Below are 13,902 nucleotides of genomic sequence, written 5' to 3' on the forward strand. Positions count from 1 at the left end.
AAGAATAAAAAAGAACATTTATCATTTTTACATTGTTTTCTTATAAGCTAACAAGTGAACCGTTCTTTATAATAAACCCCTTCAGTGACATCTGCCAGTTGTAATTAGGGTTAAAGGTTTATAGTTTTTGTTTTATTAAACAGACTTTGCTGAGTTCGTCCTGCTGATGACGGGTTTCAGACGGATTCATCATTCTGCTTCTGCTTCTAGGACTATATTTCTATACTAACAAAAGTGCTCCTGTTACATAAGAAATCTATTAGTTAACAATGAAATAGTTATTATCATTGTAAGTTTTCTTATGTTTACTAGATTCCCAGAAAGATCCCAGGATATTTTCCTCCCTGGTGGTTTAATGACTGACTGGTTCAAATCACCTTTACAGTCTCTGTGATTCAACATTACGATCCTCTTAGTGCCTGGTGTGCAAACATTATGGGATGTACTTCCAGTCTCCCAGGAGTAACAGAAACTGGTCCAGGTTTGGACCAGTGAGACATGAGAAGAACAGCCAGTTCATCCACATGTTACTGGAAACCAGCGGCTGGCTGCAGTGGTTAATCCATGGAAGGATCCAGCTGAGGATTCGCCAGTAGATCAGGAAGATGGATTTGGTTTCTGAGTTGGGTTACTTTCTGCACATTTAGAAATCTAGTGTGCTGGAAAGCAGGAGGAGCACCAATAGCAGGCTGAGCTACCGTTAGCATGTCTGGAGAGAAAACCTGAGGCGTGAAAAACTATTTATTCAGTTCAGTTTTTACCAAACAGAACATCAAACAGCAATAACCACATCAGAAATCAGTTTTATGCTTGAATATATTTAATTTGACAGTTTATTGGTTACAGAAAACAACAAACCAGTAAATTTATTAAACCAGTTAAAGCTCCCAGTAAGACGCTGGGAGGCTTACTGGGTTTAAAACAGGAAGAAAGATGATCAGGTAGGAGAGCTCAGAAACGTCCCAGGCTGATGATGAAGATGGTGGAGACGATGAAGGCTCCGTCCTCCAGGCTCCTACTTGAACAGTCCGGCGGCCATGTCCTTCAGACCACCAGCTGAGGACAAGCAGAAACCAGACCTGAAAACGGGTCATAAAGAACCGGGTCCACCAAGAACCAAGTCCATTAAGAACCGGGTCCACTAAGAACCAGGTCCACCAAGAACCAAGTCCATTAAGAACCGGGTCCATTAAGAACCAGGTTCACTTAGAACCGGGTCCATAAAGAACCGGGTCCACCAAGAACCGGGTCCACCAAGAACCGGGTCCACCAAGAACCAGGTCCACTAAGAACCAGGTCCACTAAGAACCGGGTCCACTAAGAACCAGGTCCACTTAGAACCGGGTCCACTTAGAACCGGGTCCATTAAGAACCGGGTCCACTAAGAACCAGGTCCACTTAGAACCGGGTCCACTAAGAACCAGGTCCATTAAGAACCGGGTCCACTAAGAACCAGGTCCACTTAGAACCAGGTCCACTTAGAACCAGGTCCACTTAGAACCGGGTCCACTAAGAACCAGGTCCACTTAGAACCAGGTCCACTTAGAACCGGGTCCACTTAGAACCAGGTCCACTTAGAACCAGGTCCACTTAGAACCGGGTCCACTAAGAACCAGGTCCATTAAGAACCGGGTCCACTTAGAACCAGGTCCACTTAGAACCAGGTCCACTTAGAACCAGGTCCACTAAGAACCAGGTCCACTTAGAACCAGGTCCATTCTTTGGAACCGGCCGGGTTTATTGTACCACTGATAAAAAGAACAATCTAGACAAATCAGTCAGGGTGTGAATATTTTCAGTGTCTCTGTAACTGATGTCGCCTGTTGCATCACTTCCTGTTATCTTTGAAAGTTCTTTATCCGTTAACCCACTTGGACAAACAGCTGCCATCACAAAACGTCTCACAGGAAACAGCAGAAACATTTCATCAAATCTGCTCCTCTTCCTCACCTCAAGCTGTAATGATGTAGATAAGTTGGTGGATGATTTTCAGTCTAAAGTTTCAGAAATCACTGATTTCACTGCCCCCATTAAAGTGAAGGTTGTGTCTGGTAGGAAGAAATCTCCATGGAGAAAAGCACAAACAGTTCAATCTGCTAGACAACTCTGCTGTAGGGCCGAACGGAGATGGCGTAAAACTCAACTTCACGTTTATTATGACATCTACAAGGAAAGTCTACGTAACTATCACTCAAGGCTTTCTTTGCAGATGTCATAAACAAAACCATTAAAGCTCGAGCTTTATGTGCTACTGGTGACAGGCTCACAAACCCTCCTATGACGTTACCACCTGAACTCCCATCTAATGCCTGCAACAAGTTTTCAGTTTCTTCTCAGAGAAAATTCAAAAGATCAGAGGATTAATCTGCACATCGGCTCCAAAGCCAGAACCAAAGCTGGGCCCAAACAAAACATGCAGGAAAAATGACCCACTTTCAGCTGCTTCACTATAAAACCCTAGAAGAAATGATGAGTCAGTGAAGCTGCGGTTCCGACCCTCACATTCCTTTAAGAAAGTCCATCTGATCCAAATAGTAACTCTTCAGGTGTTTTCCCTTTGGAAACAGCAGCTATCAAACCACTGAACTACAGGCCGACCTCTGACCTTTGGATGATACACAGCTCTACATTACGATGTCACCAGGTGACCTTTGACCCCATCCAATCACTGAACAGATGCTGAGAACAGATCAATGTGAGGATAAAACTGAAGTTATTATTGCGGCTGGTTAAGGGTTAAAGTCCCAGTTGGTGGCGTTTTAACTGAAGTCTGGAAAAGAGATGCAGGTTTTAATTATGTTTACTTTTGTTTGTTTTGGTTTTTTCTGCTTGTTTTTTGTTAATTTTATTTTTCTCTGATTGTTTATTACTCTGTTTTTGTTTTAATGATTAAAGGGCTTTAAATGCTTTGCTGCTGAAATGTTCTGTACAGATAAAATGTGATTGATTCTAATAAGAACAAACTAATGAAGGTCGTCACTCTGACGCTCTGCAGCTCTTTGATTTCTGAATCTTTTGATGATAATAATGTGATTAAACATCAGGAAGTTCTTCAGGGCTGTAAAATCTGGATCATCAGTTATTCTGACTGGAGGAAAATATTGATTTTGTTCTCATGTTTCCTCCTGATCCTCCGTCTTCTTCCTGCTCCAGGTGCGTCAGTGGAGCCCAGTGGACACCAGGGGGCGGTGTTCTCCAGGTGTGAACTCCTGCTCCGGCTCCTCACCTGTTTCAGGTAAACTTTGTTGTTAAATGATGTCGACTCACCTGCATTTTGTCCGTCCTGCCCCAGTGCGTCTCCCAGACCAAAGCATCCGTCATCTCCTTGCTGCTGCGGCTGCTGCGGCTGCTGCGGCTGCTGCGGCTGCTGCGGCTGCTGCGGCTGCTGCGGTTTCTGCTGCTGCTGGTCTTTTCCCTTTTTTCCACCCACGAACTCATCCACCTTTTGCTCCACAAACTGACCTGCAGAAGCAGCAACAGACGAGTTCTGCCTTGAAGATCCTCCTGATAAATCAGGTTAATTAAAGGAGCCACAGGAATTTTCCTCAGCTGTGGGCGGAGCTTCATCTGGAGTGGGCGGAGCCCCGCCCTGCTGAGGTGAAGCTCCGCCCCTCCAGGTGGAGCTCCACCTGTGTGGAGAGCCGCCTGAAGGTGAAAATGTTGTGGTGAAGGTTCAGGCGGTTTTTCAGGTCGGTGGTTTCAGCTCCACCTGAACCGGATTTTAAACCGTCAGCAGCAGTGAGGATGAGCACAGTGGGCCGGTTCTATCAGACTGAAAGGTCAGAGTTCATCCTCCATCTTCTCCTCAGAGGAACATTATGACCGATTCCACTTCCTGTTCGGATTTCAGATTAATATTCTGGTTTTCTTGCTGAGTTTGAATCATTTTATGGTGGAATTAGTGAATTTAAAGACCAAAACATGTCAATAAATAAACAATAAATAAATAATGTTTGCTATTTAGCTTTTCTTTGTTTTTTGTGATCATTTCATAAATGTTTTATTGATTTAACTGTTAGGATCTTTTCCTATCTGTTAAATCAGGCTTAGAATGTTTTTGACCCGGTTCTGTTGCTTCTCCTTCATTTAGCTCAGACACTGAGGAACAAAGGGCAGTTTGGTCAGAACCAGCAAGAGACCAGATGCAGCTGCAGCTTTGACCTTTGACCCTATGGGTTGAGGTTTGTCATTGACAGCAACGCAGATCTCAAATCCAGAAAGTTCTGGAACGAAACGTCTGAAACAAAAAGTTTCCTAAAGCAGCTCCTCTAATGCACGTAAAATAATCATTAATTTTAATGAGTAATTTAATTTGCAGCTTTAATATCATGTTGGTTTCTGTTGGGACACAGGAATCAGCAGGAATCACATTTCCTGATGTTGGGAGGGATAAGAAGCAAAGCGGATGATGAATAAAGCTGCAGATTTTACTGATGTGAATTAGAAATTTATCAGCTTTTCTCTTTTTCCTTCATTTTTACTGACTAAATATAAATATTTAATCCTAAAACATTCATCAGTTTCTAACCTGATCAAATTAACCTTAAGCTTAAAACTAAGGAAGAAACAAAAACTTACTTAAAATAAAGTAAAGTGAGTTTTATCTGAGACTCACCCGCTTTCTGCCCGGCAACTTTGGCGACATTGTCGTTTCCTCCGACGGCCTTTTTCAGGAAGTCCATGTCCGCTGCAGGTGGTCAGTGGCTACTGGTCAGGAAGTGGTGAGAGATCGGTGCGCTGCTGGCTCTGGGTCCGCTCAGCCTCTTATACCTGGTGGCGACGCCCCGCCCGGGAACCGGGCGCGGTTCGGTCCGACCCGTCCCACCGGTTGGACTGCAGCTCAGTCAGGGTTGGTGACGCCCTGTTCTTTGCCTGCAGGTAAAACCACCGGAGGTCATTAGCGTCAGGTGAAGAGGAGAGACGCTGAGTCAGGGAGGACTGACGGGGTCCAGCCTGCATGGAGAACCGGCCGGTTCGGTTCCCGGTCCGGTCCGGTCCGGTCCGGTCCGATCATCATCATCATCATCATCATCATCATCATCATCATCATCATCATCTCCAGACAGGATGTGTTTATGGACGCAGCTGCTCCACCCTGATGATGATGATGATCCTTCCTGGTGGCTCTGCTCTCTGATTGGCTGTGAGCTGCAGGTTTCGCTGCAGGGTAAGGTGTGTGTGTGTGTATTTATCTTGTCTCTATCTGCTGTAATAAACAAATAAGCAAGTCTGCATGAACTCGGCGTTGCTATGGTAACGGCCCCCACAAACACTGAAACCCTCCGTCACGTGTTTTATACCAACATCTGATATTTGGCTCTGTCAAGTTTTAAAGAAATGTTTACGATCTTTTTGATGAAACATAAATAATTTGATATGAAAACATGAATTTGATCAAACTTTGATGTGAGAATCCTGGAAGTTCCTGGAACTTTCCTGGGAAAACGGGAATCAAACGGGTCGACTTCCTGACAGGAGTTCAGTTTCTGACCAGCTGTTTTTAAAGACGTTATTATTTTACTCCATTAACAATAAAATCCTGTTTTTTACTCCATTACATTTCTCGTTATTGTTCTTAGTTTCTCGTTTTGCGTCCAGTTTGTTGTTTTGAGCTGAATTTGTTTTCTGGCCTCTAACAGCTGACGGTGTTTCAGACATGGAGGAGCTGCGAGGAGGAGCTGCGCCTCGGAGGCGGGGCTACGGCCGCTCAGGCGTTTAGCAGCTAGCTGGTTCCCATGGAGATTAAAGGGTTTCTCTAACATGCATGAAGAATAAACCTCCACTTCCCACTCTGTCTGTCTTTAGATCGCGCTGCTGTTCAGGCGGCCATTTGCTCGATCTCTTTATTTTTTATTTATTGATTGTTTTATTTAAAATGTATTTTTATTTTTGTGTGGTGACACTAATTGCCCTCAAAGCACCATTAAATAAAATATATAATTATTATTATTATAAATACGTAAACTGCTTCAGACAAGGACGTTGCCATGGTTACTGCTTCACGTGGCGGCAGACTTCCGGGTATTTATACTAATTTATATTATTATGTATTTATGGGAGGCGAGCCGGAGCAGCAGCTGCTCTGTTTCCGTTCTGAAAACGGCACAGTTTTTTATGCATGAGGCGCCAGGTGTGTTTGTGATGAGAGAAAAACATTATAACTCGATGGAGAGCTCAAAAAAGTAGATTTTACATAAAACTGAACCTTTAAAACTCCAGATCTGTGTTAAATTCAGGCATTGATGGCGGAACCAAAATGTCTGGTTCATAACCTGACATTTTGTTATGGTCACAGCAAAATCACCAAAAATCCTGGAATAGAAAAATAAATCAGCTGCTGGTCTGAGTTCCTATCTGCAAAGGTAATAATGTAGATTTGTCATTTAAACATGTTTTATCTGTGATTATTATGGATCTGATAAGTTTGTAAAAAATGCGTTGATTTTCCTTATTTTTATGTAAATATGGAGTGTAGAAGGTGGGAAATGAAATAATAACTGCAGGTTGAAGTCTTGTTATTTCAAATGAATAATAAAGAAAACACAGACATGTTTTTCCTGTGCAGGTTTTACAGTGTTGATGTTCGGGGCGTCGCAGCAGACAGTCAAAGCTTCGTCATCAGAGGCTCTGATGATCCTCTGCTATTCACTGATCGCCTGACTGAACAATAATTACCGATACATAAACTCCTCTGGACGTGACAGGAGGAGTAACTTAACCCGCCCTACAGAAATGATCTGAATGTTTCAGCTCTTTTGTTCCTCTGTTCATATCCTCAAATACTCCTTACAGGACGGGTCAGAGCAGCCTGAGGTCTTCTAGACAGCAGGGGGCGCTGCTGAAGATGTGACGCCTGTATCATCCGCCATGTTGGAGCAGCAGCTGTGAGATCAGCTCTGTGCTGCGTCCTTCATGCACAAAGTGGCATTTCAGCAGATCCTTCCTCCCTACAACCATCACTGCTCCCAACAAGCTGAGTGTTTATGTCCCTGCAGGTCTTTGCAGTTTTATTGTCACTTCCTGTAACATGTCATAACTGCATACATGCACAATTTTGTACAAATTATCCTAATTAACGGCACATTCCTTGGGATTGGAGTAATCTATAAATAATAGTGATAAATTAATAATAGTACCACAATATTATAAAACAGAAATGTATAATAGTATCAAAACATCTTTATGTTGTTTCTTTTCATTTAATTGTATGTTGTTCATTTTTATATTTTATTTTCTCAGTGACACCTTTCTGACGTCGGTCCACTTTTTCAGTAACAAGTCATCTGTTTTGCTATCAAATGTTTTTATTTTAATTGTTTTACATCCATAACAACATGTACAATACAGTATAGTTACAATGGGTGGAATAAGGTATAGAAATAGAAAAGGCAGTGTGACCTCTGACCCCCCGACCCCCCGCCCTGTTCCCAAGGATCTCGAAGTGATAACAAACATGGAGGTGGACAGTTGCAAAGATTAAATCATCACTAACAGTCACACATTAAGAGGATTACAGAGTTATGTTGCATCTTTTCTCTAACCAAAGAATGAGCTGCATCCCAAGCGCTGATCGTGTCTGACTGATCGGTGTTTGATCGTGTCTGACTGATCGGTGTTTGATCGTGTCTGACTGATCGTGTTTGACTGATCGGTGTTTGATCGTGTTTGACTGATCGTGTTTGACTGATCGTGTTTGACTGATCGTGTTTGATCGTGTTTGACTGATCGTGTTTGACTGATCGTGTTTTGTTTTGACTGATCGTGTTTGACTGATCGGTGTTGACTGATCGTGTTTGACTGATCGGTGTTTGACTGATCGGTGTTTGACTGATCGTGTTTGACTGATCGTGTTTGACTGATCGGTGTTTGATCGTGTTTGACTGATCGGTGTTTGACTGATCGTGTTTGACTGATCGTGTTTGACTGATCGTGTTTGACTGATCGTGTTTGACTGATCGTGTTTGACTGATCGTGTTTGACTGATCGGTGTTTGACTGATCGTGTTTGACTGATCGGTGTTTGACTGATCGTGTTTGACTGATCGGTGTTTGACTGATCGTGTTTGACTGATCGTGTTTGACTGATCGTGTTTGACTGATCGGTGTTTGACTGATCGTGTTTGACTGATCGTGTTTGACTGATCGGTGTTTGACTGATCGTGTTTGACTGATCGTGTTTGACTGATCGTGTTTGACTGATCGTGTTTGACTGATCGTGTTTGATCGTGTTTGACTGATCGGTGTTTGACTGATCGGTGTTTGACTGATCGGTGTTTGACTGATCGTGTTTGACTGATCGGTGTTTGACTGATCGTGTTTGACTGATCTTTGTATTTTTCTGTGTTTTGACTGATCGGTGTTTGACTGATCGTGTTTGACTGATCGTGTTTGACTGATCGTGTCTGACTGATCGGTGTTTGATCGTGTTTGACTGATCGTGTTTGATCGTGTTTGACTGATCGTGTTTGACTGATCGTGTTTGACTGATCGTGTTTGACTGATCGTGTTTGACTGATCGGTGTTTGACTGATCGTGTTTGACTGATCGGTGTTTGACTGATCGTGTTTGACTGATCGTGTTTGACTGATCGTGTTTGACTGATCGTGTTTGACTGATCGGTGTTTGACTGATCGTGTTTGACTGATCGGTGTTTGACTGATCGGTGTTTGACTGATCGTGTTTGACTGATCGTGTTTGACTGATCGGTGTTTGATCGTGTTTGACTGATCGTGTTTGACTGATCGTGTTTGACTGATCGGTGTTTGACTGATCGTGTTTGACTGATCGGTGTTTTTGACTGATCGGTGTTTGACTGATCGGTGTTTGACTGATCGTGTTTGACTGATCGTGTTTGACTGATCGGTGTTTGACTGATCGGTGTTTGACTGATCGTGTTTGACTGATCGTGTTTGACTGATCGTGTTTGACTGATCGGTGTTTGACTGATCGTGTTTGACTGATCGTGTTTGACTGATCGTGTTTGACTGATCGTGTTTGACTGATCGTGTTTGACTGATCAGTGTTTGATCGTGTTTGACTGATCGGTGTTTGACTGATCGGTGTTTGACTGATCGTGTTTGACTGATCAGTGTTTGATCGTGTTTGACTGATCGTGTTTGACTGATCGGTGTTTGACTGATCGTGTTTGACTGATCGTGTTTGACTGGCCGAGTGCCTCCTGGCCACTGATCCCTCCATCATAACGATGTCCAGGAAGCAATTGGTCATTGTTGCCAAGGCAGTAAGTGTTGTGGTTGCCATCTTCTTATCTGCAGAGAGGCCCATAGCATGAGCTTCTGTTGAGGAAAGTTTGAATCGTCATTAAGTAGAAACAAAGATGGTGATAATCGAATGTCAGCTTTAAGCAAATCACTCAAGGTGGCGGATATTTGCCTCCAGACAGCTGCCGCACTGGGACAATCCCAGTACATGTGCATGAAAGAGCCTGGAGTCTTAAGTGTACACAGGTCACAAATAGGAGAAGTGATCATTTTCATAGCATGACGTTTCCCAAGTACATCCTATGGATAAGTTTAAGTGAAAGCCGATGGGTTTTTGGATGTGTTGTGGAGGTTCTCCCAAACTGAATCCCAGCAGATTTCTACATCTCCCATAAAGGAACGATCTCTCCTCCACGTATTTTCTACAGGGAGCCTGAGGATCTGAAATAAATGGATATAATTTAGGAACCATGCCACGTGTCTGACCCCGCGAGGCAAGAAGTTCTTGTAGGGGATGGGCTGGGAGCGGCACACCCCATGACACACCGTAAGCTTTCATGGTCGATCTGAGCTGAAAGTAAAAGAAAAATAGAACCTGGTAGATTATACGCAGTTTGCAAAGAACGTAGGCCATCGTTGTTCATAAGGTCTTTGAGGACATTGACACCCTTATCTCTCCACCTAGGGAAGGAGAATGGCTTGTTTCCAATGAGGATAGAAAAGTTATTAAATATAGAAGAGTGTTTATGCCATTTCAGGTTGGTGTTTGTAAGATTCAGCACTAAATGACAGGTTCTAAGAAGAGAAGAAATTATGGGTCCTAATTGTGATTTAGTCTCATTAGGAGGTATCTTAGAATATATCAAGTCCTCCAGCCTGTATGGTTTGGATAGATTTTCTTCAATTGGTTTCCAAGAAACAGAGACCTCAAGATTCAACCAAAGGTCGGAGCATAAAGGACCAAAAGTACATCTTAACATTTGGTAGACCCAAGCCCCCAAGTGCTTTATCTCATTGAAGTGTTCTCACTTTCACACGAGGTTTCCTCCCATCCAAATGAATTTAGATATGAGAGAGTGCAGCTTGTCCAGTAACCTCTTGGCGGTGAAAGAGGAATCATGGAGGAGTAAAAGTTAACACGCGGGAGGACATCCATTCTGATTACTTACACGCGGGCTGGAGGGGTTTGGGAGTTTTGACCAGCGTCGTAAATCTTTCTCAATAAGGTCAAATCCCAGGTGTCAAACTCCAGACCTCTGCTGTCCTGCAGCTTTTAAATATGCCATTGGTACGAAACACTGGAATGAAATGGCTTGATTACCTCCTCCTGGTGTAGATCAGGACTCCAGAGTCTCAACGACCTAATTGTTCTGTTCAGGTGGTTCAGCAGAGGCTCATCTAAAAGCTGCAGGACAGCAGGACTGGAGTTTGACACCCCTGGGTTAAATCAATCAATCAATCAAATTTGATTTGTCTAGCACATTTCAGCAGCCAGGCATTTCAAAGTGCTTTACATAATTAAAATAAAACCAGCATCTGACATTAAATAAACAGTGAGAAAGAGGTCACTGAGCTGGCAGAGCAGGTTTTAATCAGACATTTGGTCATCATGTCCAGCCTGTAATGGTTTTTCTAAATGCAGGCTGGAAGTTGTGTGAAGCTATCAGAAATATAGAGGGAGAGATGTCGATCCCAAGATATTTAAAATGGCTCCCCACTGGGATGCCAGATGGCAAGAGGCAGCAATGACGACTTGCTCCAGTTAATTTTATAGCCAGATATGGAGCCAAACAGATCAAAGATGGATAGTAGATGTGTTAAAGAGGACCCTGTGTCACCAATGTAAAGTAAAATATCGTCCGCATATAAAGATATGCGATGCTCGGTGCGATGGACCAGCGGTTCGAGGGGGCAGCCCTGACATGTGGCCCTTAGTATGGGGAGCAGAGAAGAACAAGTATTACCAGTACACACCATCGCAGACGGGTCAGCATACAGAACCTTTACTTTTGGATAAATTGCAGACCTAGTTTAAATTTATCCAAGGTGGCCCAAAGATAAAGCCACTCCAGTCTGTCAGACGCTTTTACGGCGTCGAGAGACAAGACAGGACGGGGAATCAGTTGTCTTTGCTGCGTGAATAATGTGTAGCAAGCGCCGTAGCTTGTCAGATGCCAATCTGCCTTTAATAAATCCGGTCTGCTCATTATGTATCAGTCTGGATAAATGGCTTTCAAGTCGCATTGCATGTATTTTTGCATAGAGTTTGACATCCCCATTTAAGAGGGACGGGTCTGTAGTTACTGCATGGTGCTGGGTCTTTATTAGGTTTGAGAAGCAATGTGATCATTGCGGTATTGATACTCGGATTAAATGAACCTTTATCAACTGCCTCATTAACCATGTCCAACAATGGTGGGCCGAGTATATCCCAGAAGGCAAGGTACAACTCTGGAGGGACACATTTACCCTTCTGTCACAGTCTGTTGTGTTTTTCTGACCCACATGCAGAACAGAAAATTAGTTAAATATGTTCAATAAAAAAATAAACAATAATCAAAACTGCAGATCCAAGAGTTTGTGGCTTCTGGAATCAGGAACGCTGGGCGGAGAGAAGCAGAAGGTAAGTTTTGAAGATGGGAAAGATTAAAATTGTGAACCGGCAAGAGAGCTTACTTGGATGGAGGGAGTAGTATGCAGGAGGGAAATACTGAGGTTACCGGGGTGGCGTTCAACAACGGTAGGTAGGCTGTGATCCGGCGGGGAACAGCGACAGGAGAGAGATCATGGTGGAGGGCGGACAGGTAACAGTTCTGCCTTTCAGGAGAGAGGGGCCAACAGAGGGATCCAGAGAGGTTTGGTTCAACGGCTTGGAGGTAAGTGGGACTCGGGCTTCCAGTGGGTAAGGCCCACGGCGTCATGAGAAGAATGGAGCACAGGGAGACTGTCAGTATTCAGACTGCTAGTGGGAATCAGTCACAATGGATCACCTGAAAAGAAAACACAAAAGATCCATTTTTCACAAGAAACAAAATGACAAGGAGCTCCTGATGATAAACGACCTGCAGGTGTGTAGGTAACCAGCACCGTCAGTCACGTCCTTCCAGAATGGATCCCAGCCGCCCTCTGGTGGAGAAAGGGGGAAACACAGCCAAAAACAAGCAGCACCCCAGATCCCAACACTTTCCTCATAGAGACTTTGGGCTTTTTTCAGCTCTTGTAACGTAATGCAGAAGTTTTTCTGATCCCTGATCAGCAACAGCAGGAAGCTGAAGATTCCTGAAAAAATGCTCACATTTTCAGCTTTCAGAACTACTTCAGAGGAGTAAAGGGAAGAGAAATACGTTTTGAATGCAGAATTAATTTCGCAGGTTCAGTTAGGGTACCGGTAGGTGACCGAATGGCCATGATGTTGGAGTATTTCTCATTCTGTTTCAGTCTTCAGGCTCGGTCTACAGCCATTAAAATAATAATTCCTTCTGGTTTTATGAATTCGGCTCTTTGTCTTAATAATGAGTTTAACTGTTCTAGTCAGATATTTTAAGCAGAGACTCAGTGAATCCCAGACTTTGTCCGTCATTACGGTGGTTTCAGTCAGACTCTCCCTGTCCATCGTTTCCCGGATGATCCGTCCCGCTGAGTCTCTGTTAAAGTTACTATATTAGCTGAACGACGTGGAGCTTCGCGCTCCAGAAAACATCCAGACTAACATGAGCAGCGTAAAAACGTGGAAACAGCCACGAATGAGCGAGTCAGTAAAGCTGTGCGACTAAACGCCACTATAATAATGAACATGAAGATCAGAGTCCCAGTCTGTGCAGCAGCCGTCTGAGCTGTGGAGCTGCAGGAGGAGCTCTGTGTGCCGCCAGCAAACGCAGGGCCGTAACACAGAGCCTGGGGGCTGGGGGCCACCAGGGGGGCCACCAGGGGGCCTCCAGGGGGGCCTCCAGCCTCCAGGGGGGCCTCCAGGGGCCTCCAGCCTCCAGGGGGGCCTCCAGGGGGCCTCCAGGGGGCCTCCAGGGGCCTCCAGGGGGCCTCCAGGGGGGCCTCCAGGGGGCCTCCAGGGGGCCTCCAGCCTCCAGGGGGGCCTCCAGGGGGCCTCCAGGGGGGCCTCCAGCCTCCAGGGGGCCTCCAGGGGGGCCACCAGGGGGGCCTCCAGCCTCCAGGGGGGCCTCCAGGGGGCCTCCAGGGGGCCTCCAGGGGGCCTCCAGGGGGCCTCCAGGCTCTGCAGCCTGTGTGCTGGACACACAGAGACACACACAGATTACTGACGTTTAGCTTTGGACTGTTGTAGCATTAAACAGTTCAGCTCAACCTAATGAGTGGAAACACATTGTTGATGTTACTATTATAAAATAGCTTACAATTAAGGCAAAGATCAAAGTCATTTTCACAGGTGGAGCGTTGCTGTTAGCAGCTGCTGGAAGCAACTAAACAGGTTACTTTGTAACTTAGTTACTTTCCAAACCAAGTAATCAGAAATATAACTAAGTTACTTTATCAAGGAGTCATCAGTAATCTGATCAGTTACTTTTTCAAAGTAACTATGACATCACTGTCTATTCTTTTCTATTCTATTATACAAATGTTTTTAAATTGAGAAAACTAACACACTACGATAAAAATGAAACATGAAAATAAAAGACCTCCATTTTATTTTAAGCTTAACGTCACTTTCTTTT

General features: G+C 44.2%; 1 protein-coding gene and 1 long non-coding RNA gene across 3 annotated transcripts; one reads left to right on the forward strand and one right to left on the reverse strand.

The window, feature by feature from the left end:
- Positions 1 to 802: 802 nt before the first annotated feature.
- Positions 803 to 4,763, reverse strand: LOC103477392 (uncharacterized). 2 transcript variants are annotated; one of them, XM_081616528.1, is made up of 4 exons: positions 4,616 to 4,763; positions 3,364 to 3,462; positions 3,268 to 3,327; positions 803 to 1,056 (listed from the first exon to the last, which is right to left on the reverse strand). In XM_081616528.1, the coding sequence occupies exons 1-4, from the start codon at positions 4,680 to 4,682 to the stop codon at positions 1,016 to 1,018; spliced, it is 267 nt and encodes an 88-aa protein (XP_081472654.1). In that variant the 5' UTR covers positions 4,683 to 4,763; the 3' UTR covers positions 803 to 1,015. The 2 variants fall into 2 exon arrangements, with proteins under 2 accessions (XP_081472654.1, XP_008428711.2); XM_008430489.2 differs by having other exon boundaries at positions 3,268 to 3,462.
- An 87-nt stretch (positions 4,764 to 4,850) lies between these two features.
- Positions 4,851 to 6,560, forward strand: LOC145555138 (uncharacterized). Its single transcript, XR_014091224.1, has 2 exons — positions 4,851 to 5,167; positions 5,640 to 6,560. It is a non-coding gene; the product is annotated as an uncharacterized LOC145555138 (long non-coding RNA).
- Positions 6,561 to 13,902: the final 7,342 nt, after the last annotated feature.

The sequence above is a fragment of the Poecilia reticulata genome, chromosome 15 (genome assembly GCF_904066995.2).
Source record: "Poecilia reticulata chromosome 15, P_reticulata-male-v2, whole genome shotgun sequence".
In the NCBI taxonomy this organism is placed as follows: Eukaryota; Metazoa; Chordata; class Actinopteri; order Cyprinodontiformes; family Poeciliidae; genus Poecilia; species Poecilia reticulata.